This window comes from Protopterus annectens, chromosome 1.part1 (assembly GCF_019279795.1).
Source record: "Protopterus annectens isolate FY-2018-M chromosome 1.part1, PAN1.0, whole genome shotgun sequence".
Taxonomy (NCBI): Eukaryota; Metazoa; Chordata; order Ceratodontiformes; family Protopteridae; genus Protopterus; species Protopterus annectens.
Genome location: NC_056726.1, coordinates 1622337400 through 1622361830, shown reverse-complemented (window position 1 = coordinate 1622361830; position 24431 = coordinate 1622337400). Strand labels below are relative to the sequence as shown.

Sequence of the window (24431 nt, the reverse complement as noted above, 5' to 3'; positions counted from 1 at the left end):
TCAACATCCCCATCTTCTCTCCACCTATCAACCTTACACTCAACTAAACGTCTAGCTCCTCACCAAAACTTCTGCTAGACATATTATCTTCTGCTATATCGTCCTCTACTTCCATCTACTTCTGTAAGTTGTTTAAAAAAAAAAAAAAGTTCTTATTCTCTAAATGTTAAAGTGCTATAGCCTGAACGTGTATTTTGTTTTGCTTCACTGCCACTCAAACCACTCTGTATTCAGAAATAATTACTTTCATATATTGTACTTCATAATTTAATGCTTTGCACTATTTTATCAATATTGTATATACATTGCTTGATATTTATTATTATATTGTCTACTTAATTCTCTAAGAACTCATATACTGTATTGTATCACCCATGGAGCTTTTCTCCCCGGGCCACCACTGAAAATGGGGACTTGGCCCAGTGGACTTCCCCAGTCATCAAACTGTAATAATAATAATAATAATAATAATAATAATAATAATAATAATAATAATAACAACAACAATAATAATAATAATAATAATAATAATAATAATAATAATAATAATAATAACAATACAAGGATCTGATAATTAGGGGTAAAAATTATCTAGAAAGATAAATCTGCACTTATTGGGAGGGTGGCATGGAAGGGGTCATAGGTTGTTATTGGTAAATTCAAGAGAATGTTTGCCTCTAAGAGCATGCAGCATCTATGAAGTTAATGAATATTAACTGCAGGAGGCAAGATGGTCTCATGTTAAACTGGAGAAAATCCTTATTAGAAAGAGTAGGATTGGAATTAACTAAGTGCTCAGCAGTGGAGTCAACTAAGGTTCTAGCTTCTAGGTCGGGTTTGTGAATAGTATATAAACATTTAAAAGAATGAGGAGCTTTATACATCCTATCTACCTTTAAAGGGACAGATGGCTGACTTTCCGGAAAATTACAGGTAGTAACACACACATCCCCAAAAGCAGAGAGGACAGGAATGGCAGAATGGGTATAGGTTCTGGATAATCTTTCTGTAACAGCTCATATTATTTCTGACAGACTGAAAAACCTCAGTCTTCTCCCACTGAAAACACTAGGACAGTCTAGTAATACTCTATGAGAAAGAGAAACTCCCACAGGAAGAATCAGAAACTGAGCTCTCTTCTGTGTCTAAATCAGAAATCTGAGGACAAATCCCTGAAAACATCACTGCATCTCTCTTTTTTAACAGAAACTACAAGATGGATCAATAGCCTGAATTAAAATCTGAGCCAGTCCCAGTAAACTACAGGCATTAGAGGAGGATAAGATAGATGTTTGATTTTCTGTTTCTTTTTGACAGGAAAACAAGGAGCTAACTGCGTTACTAACCATTCTGACATAGTAGGGAAACCTTGCCTATTCCCTCTCCCAGGACTGACAAGAGAGGTTGTTCCCTGCCCACTGAGGGGAATCCAATTGCCACACAGGACATGGCTAGCCCTGGTCCATAGTAGCTGAAAGTGCTACACCAGAGGGATTTGGGGTAAAAAATGACTAGCCTGAGGTACAACAAATGACCACAGCAGAGTCAGCCACCGGTGTCTGAAGAAATTGCTAGCCTGCTGTTACAGCAAAGGCTGTTTACTTAACTTTTTCTTTTTGTGGCTGGAAGAAGGACTGACCATGGGAACAATAACCTGTTTCATGGTGAAGCTGAAAATGGTGTCTCTTTCCCAGAGAAGACAAGCAGCAAATGCCAGTAGAACTACTGGTACACAGAAGTTACTTTTTAAACAGGAAAAACACACAGCAAAAGCACTTTCAAACACTATGGCAGCCCCACAACTAAAAAATTAATTTAGCCACACAAAATATGTCAAATGTTAGATTACACTGCTTTAAAACTGACTGAAAAATACGTGCTCCATTTAAAAGTATGTTACAATCTCGAGACAGTCTGTTAAAACACAACACTCCTAGCTTTAAAGCTTTATTTATTTAATGTTAATTAGTTATAAAAGTATTAATTAACATTTTTTATAAAAATGGGATTTTTTTGTTGATTAAAATTTATACTAATTGGTCACATGACTACCAGATAATATAAGGGGCTGGTTTAATGATGGAAGTTATGTTCTGATGAACACAACATTTTTATTGCACTTGCTTTTTTATGCATCTTGGATTTCCAGGTATCATCTGATGGTGAAACGTTGTCCTAGTTGAGAACAAGCATTGACCCCATTTTCCTTCTTGGGGTTGCAGTACAGTTCTGAATGACTTCATACCCAGACTTATCTTTTAGTCTGCTCATCTCAAGCTTCTTGACAGTTAGGGTACAAGGAAGGTGCCCTGAAGCTTTGGAAGCTGTCTGCCTGTTATATCCTTGCCAGGATATAATTTCATATAGCTAAGGCTTCTGCAACAGTTATCAATATGAAGGACATCTCTATAAATCTACACTGAGAGAATGAATGGCAACCCATCAAAAGTTTTTTTTTCTTTTTTTACAGGTAGTGTTGGAGTGCACCATAGCCCTCCTTCTGGGGGGGGGGGTGCCTACTGCATTCCATAAGTATAACTAAGTCTGTGATTGTTAGATGTCATAGTAAGTTACAAATCTTATGGAAAGTTGTTTGGTCTTTCAGTCTTGAGCAAATGGGAACCCAAAATATAGTCCTCAACAGACCCTGCAAATTCTGTTCCTTCACAAACCATCTCCTGTGTTAGGATGTTTTATGTTAATGCTACAATGTTTTACTGTGAGATCTTGAGTTAACCAGCCAGAAATCAGTGTTCCATTACTATAACACTTTTTGCTCTATTTGTAGTTACTGTTTTTTGTCCTGAGCAGTGTCTGGAAAAGGCCCGTTTTGTGTAAATGTACACATCTGTTTAAAAATATGAATGAATGAAATAAACATATTTATGTTTTCACTTGTTACTATTTTTGCACTATATATATATATATATATATATATATATATATATATATATATATATATATATATATATAAAGTGACTTTTTAAAAGAGCTATCTTCCCTGTTTGATGATGTTTCTGCTAAATATGGAAACAAGCAGACATCCTGCAGTGTTACTTCGCCAGTTCATTGATGTATGCAATATCTGAATCATTGCACATAGCCGTGAAAGTGCATCTGCAAACTCTAAACAAATCCAACAATGTTCAGTTCTGCATTTGCAAAGTTAATGTGAAAATTGTCTTGTGTATGTGACAATTTTTCAAATGCTGGTTAAAATTATGATTCATGTTATAAGCACTAGAAATGATCACCTCTCTAAGATAAGAAATATGTGTAGGACAGTATAGCATAGATTGTTTCAATCCTGCAATTCTTTAAAGATGCATAACATCTGCAGAACTAATCCCCATAATGCGTAAATAACATTGGTTTCATTTTTTGTTCAAATATAATTGTTTCAGGCTTGACTATATTGTTTAGTATGGATGGCATGGGCAATATCTAAAAGTAATCTTTTTAACTGAGTTTGTTAAAGCAATTTCATTGAATTGCCAGGCTTTCAGAAGTATCGTGCATATTATATGGAAGTATATTTATAAGGCAAAAATACATAATAACCTTATTGTGGATAATATTATTCCAGCTCTCTGTGATGACAACCTGAAAAGTAATACAGTAATTTGCGCTCACCTTCTCCAGATCATTAACCCGACCACCATAGAAACCAACACTATCAATCCGGCAACAGAGACGACAACGATGATTATCACAGGATTTTGTTCACTGGAGACCAAAGCTACTGTAAACAGACAAAAGCAGAATAAGACGAGTTACAGCTCATTGCACAATGAAACAGAGCAAAACTAATGAGACATTGTGCACAAAAACTCCATTTGTGTTTACTGCACATAAAGGCATTCAGGAGGCTTTACCTAAACAAATGCAAATCCCTCAGTTCTACTACTACCTTTGAACAGATGTAGTGTTTATTTATAGTAAGTTTCAAAATCATTTTCAGCGTACCCCATACAGATAGTCATATAAATCTTAAATGGGTTATTACTTCAGTGATACTGAATTCATCTCGAAAGCTGTTCTTTTAGCATAGGCTGTTTCTTACTCATGTAAACCACTCAGAATTTTCTTAAGCATATAATAATTGTCATCTTCTAAACTGGCTACCAAATGATAAAGAGTACAATGTCCTGATGGATCCCACTTCACACGAAAACTAACAATATTTGAAGCTTGGCCTGTACATTTCTCAGTCCTTTCAGTTTGTCATACGTGTTACCTGTACCGTGTATTCAAAGTTACAGCATGTTGATAATCCTGTATTAAAGTAACAAATAATTGTGTGAATTTGTCAAGCAGAAAATACCTACATGACACAAGTGTTTCTTTTCTTGAGCAGTCCAGACGCACTTTTCCAGTTAACAAACCTGTTCAGCATTCCAAAATATGTAAACGGAGAAAAAGACTCAAACCCATAGCTACATTGTGACCTTCATTAGCAGTTTAGTGCATTACCTGCCTGTGCAATGCATTCAAGCTGCAAATATAAATACAGTAAACAGTGTAAAATTAGAAACAGATGAAAATAAGTCTGGAGATATATGTCAGTTTGTCGGGGAATTGAATGCTGTGAAATCTGTAGCCTTGGAGATGGCCTGATGGTTTGATAGTTGCTTTGTATTTACTGCTTTAGCTGTGGCAAGGCTACTTGTAAAGTTTTATACAGACGGAGATGCCAAAGAGATAAGATTAATAAATTAAACTTAGTGGTTAAAAAGTACAACAAAAGCAAATTTCTCAGTGCCTGCATTCCATACAGACATCGCACATTGTGAACCATGTAAATGATCCTATGTTTTTCTTTAACCTCTGACTGCTTTCAGTTTATGTATTTGACCACAACAGATTTTTTTCTTTTCTAAACAATGTATGTGCTGCAGATGGTTAAACAACTGTAGCAGTGAATAATGGTTTCTTGCTGACACTTGTTAACACTGATGACCCTACATTGAGAAGGCTACTGGTGGAGATAAAAAGACAGCTGTAGAGAAACTGCCACTTAACAAAAGCAAATGGTTTATTCATAATGATGATTACAATTCATTTCTATATCCTTTGATTTAACATTTGTCTAAAAAAGGGGCAGGATAATGTTGAAGGCCTGATTGCAGATTATATAACTGTTGAATCTTGAAAGAAATAAAATCATGCAAAAGTTAAATGAAGCTAGGGTAGAGTAACATGCTTAATGGCATACATAGTACATAGGAACTCAAAGTAAAATGACATTATTAAGAACAGTAGGCCTTGAAAAATATTAAAGATTGGAGTCTATTTATTCCTTCTGGTGATTATATCTGTTGCTGATAAAAACACAGAATATCCCAATTACTATTTTTCTTCACTTGCAGATACACTTTCAGATGTCAATATGCATGTCTGTGAGCACACACACACACACACACACACACACACACACACACACACACACACACACACACACACACACACACACACATAATTCCATAATTAGTGGTGTATCAGAGAAGCCAAAACTCCATTTACTACAAAATCATATGACTCGGTCTCTGCACGCGCATTATTCTGTTTTTATATACTCTTCACAGAGATGCCAAGAGTCAATTCTCAGGATTTCCTTTGCTCAGCCTTCCATGTGGACTTCTTGGCATCCATGTCTCAAACACATAAAAACTTGGAAATGTATTTACTTTTGCTTATTTTATTTTTTTCCTGAGAAGAGGACCAATTGTGTGGATCATTTTCAGATTCACTCTGGATACAGAAAAGGAATATATATTGAATAACAGTAACCTACAGACCAATATGATTAGATAAAAATTGCATATTAAAGAACAACAAATCATAACAGGCACAGTCATAATCTTCTACATTTTTAAAAGTTTACTTATTTTTTGATAACACAAACCCAGAAAGTCACCTACCTCTCAAGCTCTTAGTGCAAGAAATCTGGACAAAGCCTGACAAAATGGGGGAACAAAGGCCAAAATAGGGATAGATTTTAAATATTGCTCTTAGAAACTTAAAAAGCTACTAGAGTAACAGTGTTTGTGTTAACACACATGTTCTGAAGGATTTGAAGTCAGAAACTCAAATGTATGTCATTATTTAGTGACTTCAATCCTCAGATCATCTCAGTGATTTGTCAGAAAACCACAAATTTTATGAGGAATGGAACAAAAATATAAGGCAAAAATCTAGACATTCTGTGAAAATGTGGACAGTTGAGAGGAATGTACCACCTCTAGATTTTGTACTACTTGAGCCATAACCTGCATCCCTTTTGCTTCATTTTTGCAGACATGTGGGCTATACATTTCTTCTTCTCCATTAGTATTCTCAGACGGCTGCACCCATTATATTCCACATGTGACCACGTGCAATGAACTGCCTCCTAAAGTTCATTCATTATCAATAAAAGTTGCTCGTTGTTCATAGTAAGTCAGGATTTTCTGAGATGCCATTATAATTATATTGTGCTTCATAAACTTTGGATGTATATTAGAAACACAGAGGAAAGTATTACACTGTCTTAAGGAATTTTTAAGCATCTGGCCCATAGCATTATTTAGAAGGACAAATATAGTTAACTATTTTCTGTCACCTGACCATTTACTGTGAATTTCAGGCACTTACTAGTACCTGGAAATTAGTACAAAAAAATCACTTAATACACTTTTGCCACCCTCCCAGAGGATAAGTGCATTATGGATCTAATGAATAATCAAAAACTATGAGCTATGCCTCGAGTTCCAGTGCAACAAAAAATCAGAAGAATGAATAACACTGTAGGAGGAACACACGGTGAATGCCACTACGAAATAATCCCTTTATTGCAACAGAGTTTAGTGCTTTTGGCCAAAAAGCAACTATGACCTTCTTCAGAACTGACATGAATTCAAAAACAACATTCTTAAATACCCCTCCCAATCTAAAACAGCCAATCAAGGTGGAACTCCATTTAAAAAAATATAGACAGAAATACTATTGACTAAAACCATAAACTATAAAGTACATATAAATATTGTTTGAACATATTGTTAAATGATTTTTGTTTTATTTGCACTTGCCATAATAAACTTTTCTGCATAAAACAACTTTATAGTTGACACCACTGTTCAACCCTGGTGCATTATAAGCAATGAGCAAAATATGCTATTTCAATTCCCTATACTCTAGCTCACCCTCTTTATCTCCATTAAAATCCATGGGAACATGATCAACAACAGCAACAAGAAAAATTTTACTACTTGGACATACTAACATATGCTTGAACAATGCATCATTTAAATTCTTTCTTTTTGATGTTATAATAATGCTCGTAAATTCTCTTCCTTAATTCCCTGTTGGTATTACCAACATAGAAGGAATTACAAGCTGAACATTTCGCTAAGTATACCACATATGTGGAGCCACATGTAAACTTACCTGGAACCTTCCACATTCTACTATGTGTGCTAACTTCTACAAAGGGACCCTCTGCTATGTGTCTACATACATTACAATTCATACATTTAAACATTCCTCGTTGTGTGGTGGTGCTTCCTTTATGATTCCCCTCCAACATTTCCTTAAAATTCCTTGCCCTCTTGTTTATATAAAAGTGGGTTTCATACCTACCACTGATTTGCCTTCACTGTTCGCTGCTAAAATCCTCCAATCATTGGTTATAATCCCTTTTATAGCTTTGCTGTCTACAGTAAAAACTAGAGGCATAGGTGTGGACCAATCTTTTATATCATTCTTTTTGTTGCCAATATCTTATTTCCACCCCTAACATATCTTTCACTATTTTTGAACCTAAGATGTAACTCATTTATGAGTTTTTCCATCTTAGAAACATCAGTCATGATCCTCTTCAGTCTAACTAACTCCCCCTTGACTATCTTATGTTTGATATAAGTGGGGTGCATGCTTGAATAATGCAGCAGACTATTACTAGTCACATTCTTGTAACTGATGACTGAACTTAACCTTCTAGTCCCTACTTCTTTAAAAATTTCCAAATCTAAATAACTAACTTTTAAAAACTGCAATTACTGGAAAAAATCAAAAAGGATGTACTACTATTCATCCTTTCAATTAACTCTATCAGTTCATACTCTGTTCCCTTCCACACAAAAACAAATCATTGATCAATCTATAATAACATGACATCTCGTTCTTTCCTTCAATCTTGGGCAAAATATTGGTCTCCCAATAAGCCATAACTAAATTGGCATAATTGGGGGCCATCTTCGCTCCCATAGCAACGCCCCTTATTTGTAAAAAATATTCATTTTTGAAAGCAAAAAATTGTATGGCAAAATATTGTCTATACATTCCAGCATAAATCTGCATTCTTCCATTTCAAACTGTTCACTGTTGATTAACGTGTTCCCTACCCACTCTAGACCTACTATATGTGAAATGCAGGTATAAAGTGATTGCACATCTACTGTTACCGATAAGTCATTGCTATCCACTAACTGGTCCCTAATTTTGTCCAATAAGTCATTGCTCTCCACTAACTGGTCCCAAATTTTGTTCAAAAAATCAAGAGTCTCTAATAAATGAGTAAGTTGCTTGCACATGTTTTAAAAGGGCTCTGTCTATGAATTGGATGAAACTATTGGTCTGTATGGAGGGTTTTGCTCATTTTTCTGCACCTTAGGTATGCCAAAACAATAACCGATTTTTGATTTTGACACTTGAAAGAACTCCATCATTGTTTCTGAAATTACTCCTTCCATTAAACTATCCATCAACCATGAATCTATATATTTATAAGCTTTAAAATTTTCTGCTTTGGAAACTTTTCTATATGACTGTGAATCTGAAAGTAAAGTACATACACCTTTAACATAATCATTGGAGTCCACCACAACCATCGACTCCCTCTTATCCACTATCATTGCTCTAATAGAGCAATCATTTCTGATAGACTTAAAACAATCACATTCAGTTTGAGACAAATTATAATATCTTCCATAACTTTTTTTGCTCAATAATTCCCTTATTTCTGCTTCAGAAATGTCTTCAAATGCTTTAATTGTTGAATTCAAATGTGGATTATAAACACTAGGCACTACAAAATCAATACTATTTTTATTTTCATTACTACCAAAAAAATAGTCTCAAATTCAATTTTTGGGTAAAACTTTTCAAATCAGTTATTGTCTGCACCACATCAGACCTCCTGGATGGAATGAATGAGAATCCCCTACTTAAAAGTTTTGTTTCTAGCTCCATGAGCAGCCTAGATGACAAATTAAATCATTTGAAAGTCATAGGTGTTAGCTAAATCGATTTTTTCCTACAGTATTATGGATCTTGTCAAAATAAATAGCCTGATTTGGCATATATGGAAACTACTTTATCAGCTCTTCTCATATTCCTAAACTGATGCTCACATAGTTAGGCGTCATAGCTATCGCCCTTGGGTTTGCTTAATATTTGTTAATATACATTCTCCTCAAATAAAAGCAGTTGCAACTAATCGCAAATGGAGAACCCCATAATTATTCTAATAGCCTGAAACAAACTGGATTTTTCTGAGAACATCTGGGCTCATATAATAGGAGTAAGACATTATAGTTTTGTGAGAAACCAACAGGGAAAGCATTCAAGGAGGAAGAGAATGCAGCGATAATGGAGAACGCTGGACTGAAATAGTGTGTTTGCACGGGAATTGAAGTGTTACGGCAGAAGCATAGTTGCTGCCATTGTTGTGACTGCTGTGATAACATTTTACATCACGATCACAAAGACACTATTTCAATCCAGTGTTCTCCATTATTGCTAGGTTGACAGGTACTATTCTGTGTAGATTTGTTGGTCTTACTTCATCGTATGTTATTTACATTGAAGTTTTACATTTGCAAATCTTGGATAACTTTCCCCGGCTTTCAGAAGTTACACTTACAAACCTTACTGGCAGTTGAGGCTGCAATCTTTTTTTTTTTTTTTTTGTGAGCACCTCTACAAACTTACCTTTCAGCTGTTTTAGCTTTGCCTCAAATTGTTGCTGTGTTTCTCCTAATTATTTGTCTGGGAGAGAAGGTGGTGGATTATACTTACTGGATAATGGCAATTAGACCAATTAAGATTCTCTCCGCTTGTCAACTTTTCAAGATAATAGTATTAATATTTTAAAAAATGTCCTTGATTGTTTCAGGAAGCAAAAGAAACAAGAGCTAGCGATAATAAAAAACAACACTGAATCAAGCATAGCTCACGTTCGTATTCATAGATGCGAGTTATGCTCAGTCCATTGTTTTCCATTATCATCAAAAAACCCATGGCAGGGGAAACAAACAGTGACATTAAGACTTCTGACTGGGGAGGCAGAGGCAGTAGCTTCATTGGTGAATTTATCAAGGAATGACTTCTGTATGGCTGAGTGTTCTGTGCTAAATAAAATATTTACTTTCACTCCTGAAACTCGAGGTATGTAATGGATAGCTTACATTGTTTGAAGTTACCTGTTAGGGAACTTTCATTTTGTTCTGAGATTATAGGTTTACTCCAAAAAGGAAAGAATAACATATTTAGTAGCTATGGAGATCTGATAACACATTTTCTTACTTAAACAAAAAAAAAAGAGTCTATTTATATAGCCAACAACCATAAGGAAATATCTAATGGTAACTTCTGGCATGAAATAGGAATATAACAGATGGACTTTTGGATAATGCCATCAATCACTGGACCAAGACTGCCTAAATTCAAAAGCATTCAACCAGTTGGCCAATCAAATGATTTATGGTATCCAATAAGCAAATAAAATGTTTTGCAGTATAATCAGATTTCTTGGAGAAATATAAACTTTGGAAAAATCTATTATAATTTCACTAGAGAAAGGTGGTAATGCTAGTGTTCTATCTAATTACCGGCCCATCTCTATACTCTCTCCTCTATCCAAAATCCTAAAAAAGTGCATACACACTCAACTGTTAAAATATCTCATCAACAATAACTTACTTGCCCCCCACTTAACATGGCTTCCACTCAGCACACAGCACTACCCCTGCCTTACTTTCATTTACCAACACTGTTAACAAAGCCTGGTCTAATAACCTGTTATCTTATTGGATCTATCCAAGGCTTTTGATACAGTTTCACACCCTAAACTACTACAACTACAGTCCTTAAATTGTTCCCCATATTCACTGGCTTGGTTCTCCAACTATCTTTTTGACTGGAAACAATCTGCCAAATGACAGAACAAGCAATCCGAATATCTCCTAAACAAAACAGGAGTTACCCAGGGGTCCATTCTTGGCCCACTATTATTTAACATTTTCATCAATAACCTCCACAAAGCTTCCTATTTTAGTACTCTAATCCAATACTCAGATAATTCTACAATAATCTCCTCTGCCAACAACCTGACAGACCTTCAATATCTAACACAAAAAACCTTCACTTCTATTGAATCATGACTAAATAATGCCCAACTTCTACTCAACCCCAAAAAATATAAACTCCTAATATTTTCATCCAAACCCTTAAATCAAGACTTCAAAATAATCTCACAAAATAATACCTAAATAGCGCTAGTAAAATCATCAAAACTTTTGGGCATCACAATTGATGACAAACTCTCCTTCGATGATCACATTCATAATGTAATCAAGAAAACACATTTCAAACTTGTTAAGTGCACAGGCATAAAAATATTAAAAGTGGTCAACTCTCTTTTCCTCCCCACCCTTCTTTATGGTAGGCCTATTTTTCTAACACACACACAGTCCTACTACTATAAAATAGCAAAATGTCCCCGTAACATGCCAACTCAAACCCATCATTGTCTTGCTTTAAAAAGTATAAACTGGCTCGACTTCTCACACAATCTACAATACACCAAACTAACACTTACCCACAAACTACTATAAAACCTCAACTTTTGCCCCTCTCTTCAGACCATCCTACATACATACACCCCTGCACGTAATCTTAGGGCCTCAAGCAAACATATCCAGCATATCCAAGCCTAACAAACGCACTAGACAAAGCCTCTATTCCTTCATCATCGCCAAAGCTTGGAATTCGCTGCCCTCTTCCATAGGTTCATAGGTTCATAGGTTCATACTAGGCTATCTGCCCTAGGGCATTTATAAGCCTAGCCAGAGTTGTGTGGCTTTCACCACCCCTTAGGTTGAAGAAAACTATACCCATTAGTTTGCCGTGCCTCTGTCCAGCAGTGATACAGAGATGATTCCCGGGGTAAACCTACGATCTCCCATCCACTGGTCAAGATTCCTCTTGAACAGAGCCAGCGAGGTGCTCTGTCTCACATGGACCAGGATTCTGTTCCACAGCATAGGGAGTCTCTGGGTGATGAATCTGTCCCTCCAGCATGTCCTATTTATATCCGTGTTGAGGTTTAAGTCTCTTGCTCTTGTGGCTCTGGTGGATTTGGATTTTTTGAGGTGGAGCATGTCCATTAATTCTGGGTTGGACATGGCCTTGTATGTCAGGCACAGGTCACCTCTGAGCAGACGGTATGCAAATGAATAGAGCTGGAGTTTCTTCAGTCGGGCAGCATATGGCATATTTTTGAGCCCCTTTATACTTTTGGTGAGGAACTTTTGGGGTCTTTCCAATTGCTGCAGGTGTCGGGTAAGATACATTCCGAATGGGGCATTGTACTCAATCATTGGTCTGATAAGTGAAGAGTACAGGGGAACAATGACCTCCCTTGATCTGGATGTGAATCCCTTCATAATCAGGTGGGCAATGTAGAAGGTCCTCCTAACCACTTTGGCAATGTGAGTGTCAAAAGAAAGGTTACTGTCAACTTGGGTCCCCAGGTCCCTGATAACCTCTTCTGTGCTTAATGGATTGCCACCTATGTGGTAACTTGGGGTTACCTTGTTTTTACCAAAGGGTATGACTATACATTTTTTGGCATTTAGGCCATGGCTCTGGCACCAGTTATCCATTTCTATGAGACCTCTCTGAAGGATATCTGTGTCTGATGGATTTTCAGCTATGGCGCCCAGTTTGCAGTCATCTGCAAACTTTGTCAGCCACAATCCTCCTATGTTTGCCTGCACTTCTGAAAAGTAGATGCCAAACAAGAGGGGGCCCAGGACTGAGCCTTGTGGGACACCGCTTGTGACCGGCTTGGAGTCTGACATGGCACCAGCAACTCTAACCCTGTGGGTTCTGTACTTGAGCCAGTTTGCAACCCATCTTGTGACATATGGGTTTACATTTAAGCTGGTGAGCTTTTCTATGATACCCGAGTGGGGTATTGTGTCGAAAGCTTTGCAAGGTCAAGGTAGGCTGTGTGAACTGCCTTACCCTCATCAATGGCCTTGGTGACTGTTTCAAAAAAGTCGACCAAGTTCAAGAGGCATGATCTTCCCTTGACAAAGCCGAATTGGGTAGGATCCAATGTCTGTAGGTCCCCTATGTCTTTATTTATGAGTTCCATTATGATCCTCTCCATAGCTTTGCAGACCAGGCTTGTTAAGCTTATGGGGTGGTAATTACCAGGGTCTGTAGAAGCACCGCCTTTGTGGAGTGGGACCACAGTTGCCGTACGCCACTCTTTGGGTACGTATTCTGTGGTAAGGCTAAGATTAAACAGCAGCCTTATGTGTGGGTTTAGTTCCTCATTGAGTTTGTGTAGCACACAGCCGGGGACACCATCCGGTCCCATTCATGCTGTGTTTTTAGCTTTAGTGAGAGCAGCTCTCACCTGGGCATTTGAGATGATTGGGAGGCTACACTCTGCTGGGATAGATATTTCTCCTTTTGGGGGGAGGGAGGGGAGAACTTTTCACTGAACTTGTCTGCCAGTATGTTTGCAATGTCTGTGGGTTCAGTGATTTTTGTATCATTTTGGACTAATTCTGAGCATATCTGGGAGTTTCCACCCAGATTTCTAACATAGCTAAAGAAGGCCTTATGATTGTCTTTTGAGTCCTTGGCGATTTTTCTCTCAAAGTTGGCCTTGGATGATTTTATGAGTGATCATAGTTTTTTACTAGTATTGATCAGAGATGTCTTCCTTTTTAGGGATTTTGCTCTATCTTGTAGTAGCTTTCTCCTCTTGTTGTAAAGTTTGTTTATGGCTGGGGTCCACCAGATTGGGTGCTTGCCTTTGGTGGAAAGGGTCTTGATTTTATTTGGGATTGCTTGATCCATGCAATCCTGGAGGTGCTCATAGAAAGCATTTGTAAGGGATTCAGCAGCGTGGGTTGTGGTTTCCAATGGCTCAGGGGCCTTGCAGGATACCACACCAGTCTTAAGAAGTGTGAAGTTGGCTTTTGAGAAGTTCTTCACTGTGGTCTTTTTTATTGGGGGTGGGGGCGGGATGTGGATCTCCAGTGAGATTAGTTTATGGTCTGATCTCACCAATGAGGGATATACTTCCGGTGTGGAGCATTTTGTCCCCATGTTTGTGATGATCAGGTCTAGTATATTTTCACCTCTTGTGGTAATGGTGACAAGTTGTTCCATAGCATTTGAGTTTATGAACTCCAGGAACCTTTGGGCTAGTGTATTGGGGCTTGAGTAATGTTCCCAGTCTATGTTTGGGTAGTTGAAGTCACCCAATATGATGGTGTTTGGAGAGACATTTATACTCTCCAGTGTCTTCAGGAAGGCTGTTTGGGGTTCCTGAGTTTGAGAGGGTGGCCTGTAACATGCTACAAACTGTAGAGCAGTTTTGCCTATGGTTAATTGCACTTGAATGGTCTCTGATGCTTCGTGAGTTGCCACCAGCCTGGAGGTGTGGGTATCCTTGATGAATATGGATACACCCCCTCCTTTTGTGGTACGGTCTGGGTTTTGGGGCCGGAACGCATGATATGAGGTAAAACCTGATAGTGCCGGGGTGCTCTCAGGAGCCTTGAACCAGGTTTCAGTCACAGTACAGACATCGATGTTCTCCATACTGAGGAGGGCTTTGAGGGTGTGCATCTTGAGATTTAGACTTCTGGCATTGAGCAGCATTACCTTTAGTTTTTTTCCATTATTGTTTTCTAGGGCGGTGGGTTTAGAATTTGAGCCTTGTCTATAGACTCTTTAAAAGCATTCAAAACTGCACTAGCATCCCATTACCTCAATAATTCAACATGTTCCTGTAACAATTCACCTAAACTTCCTTAAATAGATTACTGTCTCTGTCACTAGTCTTCATCAAATAATGTCCTTTAACTCATACACCTTTGTTTTTTGGTCCCTAAATTTTTCTACTATACCTCTAGAGCCTATTATTCTACGTGGTACTTTACTCTCCTCTTGCAGCAGCTTTATGGACCAAAAAAAAAAACAAAAAAGAGAGTGAGAAGTGAATGTTGTTTATAGATGCCTGTACAAAACTGCTTATAGTTCCATACTGTAAGTACCTTAAATTTCTATAAATACTTGTTGATATGTATCATGTTTACTTGAACGGGTAACTGATGACTGATGTAAAATTGTTAACTGCAAGTGATGTTCCTTATACTCTGTATATAACTGCCCATATGACATGATGTTTTGTAACCTTCTTAGAGCATTTATCCCCGGGCCTCCACTGAAAATGGGTTTTTGATCCAGTGGATTTTCCCAGTTACCAAATGTCAATAAATAAATAAATAATAAATAAATAAATGATAAATGGTCTTCTGTATAAAACTTTTTATAAATAGAATCACTATAATCTTAGATTCATCTGGATTATTCCTGTTATTTTGACTGCTGTTGCACCTACTATGCAGAAGGCATTAGGAAAAGTTTCTGTTATTAAATATGGTAAGAAGTTATTCAAAGTTATTTAAAGTTATGAATGTGGCTTATTTCTTCTACGAAAATTTATAAAAGCTAAATTCATATTTTATTGTGCGTAATGATTTCTGCTGTGCTATAATATTAAAAACAGATCTGATTGCTTAACTGAAGCCCACCATTAAAAAATTAAAAAGTGGACCACAAATGAGTGACAGATAAAATATATTTAATAAGTTTACTTCTTCTGCCAAAAATAATGTTAGTTAAACTTACTCAGAAATTAATATCATTTGATTATTAATGAATATCATTTGATTATTGCAATGCATCTGCCCAAGTCCTGAACAATCACTTACCACAAGAATTTGATTATGATGAAATACGTCCACATGAGCAAAGACTGCAAAATCATTTTGCAACAAATCCACTGCATAAAACCACAGTGAAAATGTCTTAAAACTATATGCATGCATACAGGGGATTGTGTGAACTTGGATTTAGCAGGAGGTGTGGGGGGCACAGTTCTTTCAATATGGGGTGATGTTTTATTTTTATGTAATATATGCATGAAAGTCAATATTTTCTTTTTTTACAGAGAGTGTTATTGACATTTGTGTTAGCCAACCGAGGGTAAATCATATACATACATACATATAGATAGATAGATGTGTGTGTGTGTGTGTGTGTGTGTGTGTGTGTGTGTGTGTGTGTGTGTGTGTGTGTGTGTGTGTGTGTGTGTGTGTGTGTGGTTTTGTGTGCATGTTTGTGTGTGTGTGTGTGTGTGTGTGTGTGTGTGTGTGTGTGTGTGTGTGTGTGTGTGTGTGTGTTTGTGGGTATGTGTGTAAAAGAATTAATATGTAAACAAATATTTCATAAACTATAGGAAAAATGTAAAATACTAAAACATTTATTTATGGGACAGAACTTGAGACCACATTTACAATGAACTAAGTATTAAGACACATGGGGAAAGATGTGCATCTAACTTAATCTTTCAACTTATTTATTGATTGATTGATATTTTTTCAGTGTAGTGGTAATTCCATACGAGCTCCAATGCTGAAAGCTGTCATCAGAAAATGATACCTTTTAAAACTGACCCAAGTACAGGAATGTTTGTAAAATGCACTTTTAGTATTCTTTATACACTACGCATGCAGGGGTTCAAGTAAAGTTATGTGATCATAACTGAGTGATGTGAACATAAATATTTAAAGAAGCGGATTGGATCAGGAAGCTAATTCACATCATAATTGGGGATGTTTGGCTTGCAAGAGTTGATCATGATTAACATTATCCACTGTGTACGAGAGAGCATGAAACAATCATATGGATGTAAGACATCCTTAATACTGCACAGAATGATAAAAACAATGCTGTGTATGATTAGGTTGATTATTTAAAAGGCTTGGGCAGTTTTGTTAGAGAGCTTCACATTCAACTAAGTCCAGATACTATGCCAGCAATACATTCTGCAAGGAAAGTCTCAGTGCGTCTGAGGAGTAGAACTGAGCAAGAATTAAAGCAAATTAAAGGAAAAAGCTGCAGAAATTACTTATCTTCCAGAGTCTTTGGATTTCTTCATTTTTTCTTTGCTGGCTTTCTGGCATAATCTTTTTGTATTTTTGTATCATTCTGATTGTCAAAATTCTCAATAATACAATTACTTTTATATATGAATTTGTGTTTTATTTATTTATTTATTTATATTTGTTGACCGAGAGTGTCCGACTGGACGTAGGTCCATTTTCAGCGGAGGCCTGAGGAGAAAAGCTCCACATGTTTTAGATGTTGCAGGAGACAATCTATTACTGCATACTAAAAAAATAATGAATATTTATTGTTATCATGCCATTGTATTAAGACACAGAATCCTAATAATTCTGAGGTTTCAAGGTTCCACAGACTCCATATCCACAGACACAAGATATGTGTCACAGATATAAGAAACGCACCTTAACTTAACAATCCACTCAGTGCACACCCTCTCCTACTTGCAGACAAGATTTTCTTTCTTTTGTTGTATTTATACCAAGGGTCCACCAGGGTGGTTTGTTTTTTTTAGTCTGACCTAGGTTTATTTCAGTTAGGGTTACATCTGTCCCACTTTGCGAGGGACAGTTCCTCTTTGGGCAGTTGTGTCCTGACAAAAAAATTTAAAAAATGGCAAGTGTCCTGAGATTGTAGAACAAAATTATTTCCTATATTTTATGTAATAGTTGCATGAAACAGTTATTCTGTATCTAAAATACGTAAATGTTATAAGAAACAGAATAAGCAACTAAAATGCTACAATGATAAGCTTTTATTTAGGCAAAAAAGTTAAGTTCTATCCTTTGTACTGGCCATGGGTATGTGTCGGCCTGTAACATCTGATGTTTGTACTGAAAATGTCCCACTTTGGCCATTTGAATAAGTGGCAACCCTAATTTCAGTCTAGTACTGCTGTTTCTATGCAGCTGTTTATATAGTTATACAGTGCTTTTGTGTACACCTCTCCGAAGACTTCTGAATTTTCTGTGTTTGAGGGAGCTTGGAAATTAGCTATGCAGTCATTTAACAGGATGTAGTTAGCCTTAGAAAAATTCTTAAAAGTTCTTGAGTTAGATTGGGTTCTAGCTTTATATTTATTTGAAAGGACACTGCTTTGTGATCTGGTCTAACCAGTGATGACCTTGCACTTTGGGGGTTCATGCTCCCCCATTTTTGTGAGTACCAGGTCTAGGATATTTGCACCCCTAGTGGGAGTGCAGATTGACTGTTCCATGACATTTGCATTGACAAAGACTTGAAGTCTTTGAGCCTGCATTTAGTGGTCATGTACACTTCCTCGTTAATGGTGGGTAGTTGAAATCACCCCTGAGTATGATATTGGGCTGGATGGTAAGAGATTCTAGTACATTCACTTATGAGGTATGGTTTTCCGGGGTCATGGTGGGGGATCTGTAACTAGCAAGTAAGTAGTAAGATATTTTACCTATAGTTGGTTGGATATGTAGTAGGTCAAGCATGTCGCATTGTTTGACCAGTCTCAAGTTATGCTTAACTTTTATGTAGCTTGATAAACTTCTATCTTTTTCTATTCATGAGTAATGAGTGGTATAAATGCATGAAAGGCATTATAGCGTTGCACTGATGGGGTGCTTTCCACGCTCTCAACCATGTTTCAGTAACTGCAAAGATTTCAGCATTCTCCAGGGTGAGGAGTATTTCCAGGAGTGTAGTTTTGTTGAGGCTCCTACCATTGAGCAGTAACACCTTCAGCTTATCATGAGTAGATTTTGCTATGTTGGAAGGCTTGTCTATTTGGCAATGCCTAAAAAGGCACTATAGAGGCAGATAATGATCTGGTCAATGTCCAGATGTTTAGTGGCAACAGGTGAAGACCATGCCTGGCAAAGTAGGATGGCTGTCAATCATGTGCTCCCAGTCTGACAAACATTGGAACTCCTTTGAATTAACATCAGTAGCTAAGTCAGTTATTAAAGTCAATGATTTATGTTGTGGCATCATCCCTGGAGAAGGTAGAATGCTGCTCAGTGCTAGACTCGTACCTGCTTGTGACACATATTCTGAGAGTTCAGTCATGTCTATCTTCGTATAGTCCAGGGGGTACATCTCAAGTCATTAATGCCAACATGGACTATGACTGAGTCATGCTGGTACTTGTGGTTTAGAAAATGTAAGTGTTTGTGGAATCTGGTGAATCCTGGCCCCTATCAGACAACTAACTGTGATGTTCTCCTTATTCAGCCTGGTGATCCATCAGTCTATCTCAAAATGCAGTCTTCTACGGCTAAAATATTAGGTTGTCTAGTGTTATGCCTTATGGACTCAGTAGTTGAGGCACTCTAGAATAGTTTTATGTGTTGTGGGAGTTGTCTTGTTTGTACACTGAGTTGCTGAGGAAAGCATCTGGGAGGCATCTGACGTTTAGGTAAGTTACATGTGAGCACCTCCACATATATGTATCTATTTGCCTTGTCCTTAGTGTATTGATTATTGTTGGTGTAACTGACAACCTATTTGACATTTTTTCTGTCTGTATGTGAGAGTCTTGTCTCTCATGATATTGTGTAACTACATGTCTTATATACTGTATTCATTTGTTCCAGAATTAAGTGGTTGCCATTAAAAATGAGGCAATTGCTGCATTGCCCTAGGACGCCCATGTCCACCAACTTGGTTGCCTGTCTATGGTTGTTAGTCTATAATATGTGTTTTACAAGGGAATTGACTGGGGGTTGTCTGCAATCGCTCTGTTGTTCAGTGCACAAACCAGTTGCTCCTTGAGCAGCAAGGGACTATAGAAACTTTGGAGAGGGAGCTTATAGGTTTGAGCACTGTAACAGTGTAATCTAAAGCTAACTAAATGTGGCAGTGCCGCTCAGTGTGTAAACAAGTTGCTCCTTGGGAAGCTTTGGGACTGTGGGAAAGTTCAGAGATAAGTGCTTGTGACTATACAGGGCACAGCTAACTGCCATTGCATGAAGAGCAGCATAGCAGAAATTCATGGCTTATATAAAAGCTGAAAAAAAGCAATTTTTATACTAGGTCTGCCCACAGTCCAATGAAATGCATAGACAGGACAATCATTTACTCAATTTATTATTTTATTTTATTTATTTATTTTTATTTTATTTTACATGTGTTAACTGGGACAGACCAATTGGATTTTGGTCCATTTTCAGTGGAGGCCCGGGGAGAAAAGCTCCAGAAATAGATACAGACAAAGTAACTTTGACAATTAGGTACTTTTGTACAAGAACACATACATGAATATTCCAGATATGCCAAAATTTATAATAAAACTTAAAACTTATAAACTTTTATTCGAGAACCCATTTATTTTAATAGTACAGAGTTGTGTAAGTTGTCCTCTAGCTCAGTGGTACAATCCAATAATCAATCTTCTGAAACAGCAGAAGTATCAGAGTTATGGTAATGATAGTTTCAACATGAAGCCAAGCTTTTCAGAGGTACATAGTAAATTAAGAAATGGTTAGTCAGGGTTTATACAGGGGCATAGCCAATGTATTTTTAGGTGTTTTTTTTTTGGTAAATAGACAGTCACCAGCTGAGTTGTTGGATTTAACAGTTTGAGCTAGCATTCTATTGGAGGAGCAGAGAGGTTTTAGGTTACTGTATGGGATGATAATATTTTTAAGGATGGGTATGACTTCTGGTTGGTAGAGAACTTTGTGTGCAACTATTAGTTGATTGTACTGAATTTGGTAGGGTAGTTCTAGCCAGCGTAATGTTTCAAGGCTAAGACAGTGGCATTGTCTATACTGTGAACCTGCAGCAAATCTGGCAATATTATTATAGCAGCTAGTGAGTTTAGGTCAGATTTACTTAGGTTTGTAAGAATAGGAGAGTCATATAGTAAGGTTGATAGTAAATGTGTTTGGGCAATCACAGTCCTAGCAGATGGGGTAAGGAATATATAAAGAGCCAAGTTTCGTATTTACTGTCTTAATAGTTTGGTTGACGTGAGCATCAAACTTAAGATTGTTGTCGATTACTGCACCTAATAGCTTAGTACTAGGTTCTGGGGAAATTATAGTGCCATTGTTAGATTTTATGGTAAGTAATGGCATATTAACCTTACAAGTGGGGGTGAAGAGTAACAACTTTGTTTTATTTGGATTTAATAGAAGACACCAGTCAGTGAGCCAGTTTTCTATCTTGTTAAAGGTGCTTTGGAATAAATTCTGTAAATCTGTTGGAGAGGTAGCAGAACAGATTAGGGTGGAGTCATCTGCATACTGAATACAAGTTGCTTTTGTGATGACTGTATTCAAATCATTAATGAAGATGGTAAATAGAATCTGGCCTAATATCGACCCCTGAGGGACTCCTAGGGTGAATGGTACTAGGGAGGATAGGTTCTCCTTCCATAATACAACTTATTGTCTGCCAGTTAGATAGGATTGAAACCAGAGAATTGCTTGGTTATCGATAGAGAATGTGTTTAGTGTACATAATAGTGGCTGGTGGTTTACCATGTCAAACGCCTTGGATACGTCTAAGAATAGGGCAGAGGAGAGCTTGTTGTTATTACAGTTTTGATTTATTGTATGAGAGAATGAGAGGAAGGCAGAGGTTGTACTATGGTATGGTCTAAAACCATGCTGGGAGGAGGCTAGAAGATTGATTCGATTGAGATAGGGTAGGAGTTGTTTATTGATACATTTTCCATAATTTTAGCCAAGGGTGCCAGGATGGCTATAGGGCTATAATTTGAAAGTTCAGTGGGACTACCCCCTTTGTGAAGTGGAATAACATAGGATATCTTCCATATGGAGGGGATATAGGCTTCTGCAATAGTTCTATTGACTAGTATTGAAATGGGATATGTTATTTAATCTGCGGCTTTTTGAAGATACTCTGCTGGGAGGCGGTCTGCTGATAGGGTGGTGGGTTTTAGTTTCTTGATCAGTGACCTGATAAGTGATGTTGGTATTGGTTGAAAGCTGAAGCACTGATGTGCTTTGGGTGTAGGGTCGATAATACTTGGACTGTTGGGGGCTACGTTGCTGGCAAGGGATTGAATAGTCTCCGTAAAGAAGGTGTTAAAGGTGTTAGCAACACTTTCTGGAGGTTTTTGGAGGGAAGTCAATGGGGTAGGGGTAGATGAATTTCCTGGGTGGAAGAGGTTATTTAAACTAGACCAAAATTTTGGGGGTGATTTTGGTGTTTCTGTTGCAGGTGACAGTAATAGTTTTTTTGTCTAGTTTTATAGACTTCTTTGTATCATTCCTTAGCTGTTTATATATAAGTTGGTCCCTTCGGGATTTGGTGGTTCTCCACGAGGCCCACGTTTTATTCCTTCATATGATTTTTTTGTCTGGTATCTTTTGACAGCCACTGTGCTACCTTTTTATTGGGTCTGATTATACGAGTAGGTATGTGGTTGTCAAGGATAGCAAGAAACTTAGAGTTAAAGTAAGACACTGCTTCATCCAGTTGGAGCAGTTTTAGGTCAGACCAGTCACATGACTTGAGCTCATTTAAAAATTTTGTTTGATTAAAGTTCTTATTGCTCCTTATAGTTTTGAAGGTATGTAACTAAGGGATATACACAGGGTCAGAGTTGCTGGCGCCATGTCAGACTCAAAGCCTGTCACAAGTGGTGTACCACAGGGCTCAGTCCTGGGCCCACTCTTGTTTGGCATCTACTTTTCCGAAGTACAAGCAAACACAGGAGGGTTATGGCTGACAAAGTTTGCAGATGACTGCAAACTGGGCGCCATAGCAGAAAACACATCTGACACAGATATCCTTCAGAAGGGTCTCACAGAAACGGATAACTGGTGCCAGAGCCATGGCCTAAAGTTAAATGCCAAAAATGCATACTCATACCCTTCGGGAAAGACGAGGTTACCCTAGCTACCAAATAGGTGGCAATCCACTGAGCACAGAAGAAGTTATCAGGGACCTGGGGACCCAGGTTGATAGTAGTCTGTCATTCGACACCCATGTAGCTAAAGTAGTTAGGAAGACCTTCTACATTGCCCACCTTATCATGAAGGGATTCTCATCTAGATCAAGGGAGGTCATAGTCTCCCTATACTCATCACTCATCAGACCAATGATTGAGTACAATGCCCCATTCGAATGTATCTGACCCGACACTTGCAGCAGCTGGAGAGGCCACAAAAGTTCCTCACCAAAAGGATAAAGGGTCTCAAACATCTGTCCTATGCTGCCCAACTGAAAGAACTCCAGCTCTATTCAGTCACTTACCGCTTGCTCAGAGGTGACCTTTGCCTAACATACAAGGCCATGTCAAACCCAGATTTGATGAATATGCTTCACCTCAAAAAATCTAGATCCATCAGAGCCACAAGGGCGAGAGACTTAAACCTCGACACGGCCATTAATAGGACATGCTGGAGGGATAGATTCATCACCCAAAGACTCCCTATGCTGTGGAATAAAATCCCGGTATATGTGAGGCAGAGCACCTCGCTGGCCTTGTTCAAGAGAAATCTTGACCAATGGATGGGAGATCGCAGATATACCCCAGGGATTACCTCAGTGTCACTGCTCGACAGAGGCACAGCAAAATAATGGTTATAGTTCCCCATACTAAAGGGGTGGCGTAAGCCACAAAACTATGGGCTAGGCTTGTAAATGCCCTCGGGCAGATAGCCTAGTATGAACCTATGAACCTATATCATTTTTTTGCCTGAGTATGCAGGTGAGGTAGTGATCATTTATATCCTCGAGTTGGGTGCCTGCTTTATACATGTGGGGGTGGTTGTTTATAAGAATCCAGTCCAGAATACTTTCTTTGTTGTGGGGCTTACTAATTCTAGTGGGGGAGGATATGACCTGGGTAAAATTATACAAATTTAAGTAGGTGGTAGGGGAGTCTGAGGAACAGGTGTTCCAGTCGATATTAAACTCCCTGAGAACAATGGTTTCTTGTGGGCAGTTTATGGACAGCCACTGGAGGATGTCCTCTAGGGCATTTGTATTGTTACCTGGAGGAATATAAATGCAAACAATATTTATGGATTTATGTTTGTTAATTTGTAGTTTAGTAATACATATTTCTGCATTATCAGTTTGGGGAGCATGTGTGGATGACTAGATATGGTTACATCTAGTGTAGATTTATACAATATAGCTACCCCTCCTCCCTTATTAGAGGTGTGGTCTAGTCTTAATATATTATAACCTGGAGGTGTGACCTCATAATCAGTAGTAGCAGGCCT

The 24431-nt window shown here is 37.8% G+C and overlaps 1 protein-coding gene across 1 annotated transcript in view; it reads right to left on the bottom strand.

Moving 5' to 3' along the window:
- LOC122816569 (ephrin type-A receptor 7-like) overlaps positions 1–24431 on the bottom strand; it is a 2140039-nt gene that overhangs the window by 918022 nt on the left and 1197586 nt on the right. Inside the window, exon 6 of the mRNA XM_044089436.1 lies at positions 3634–3742. Coding sequence (XP_043945371.1) covers positions 3634–3742 — 109 coding nt within the window. The remainder of the gene's footprint in view (positions 1–3633; positions 3743–24431) is intronic.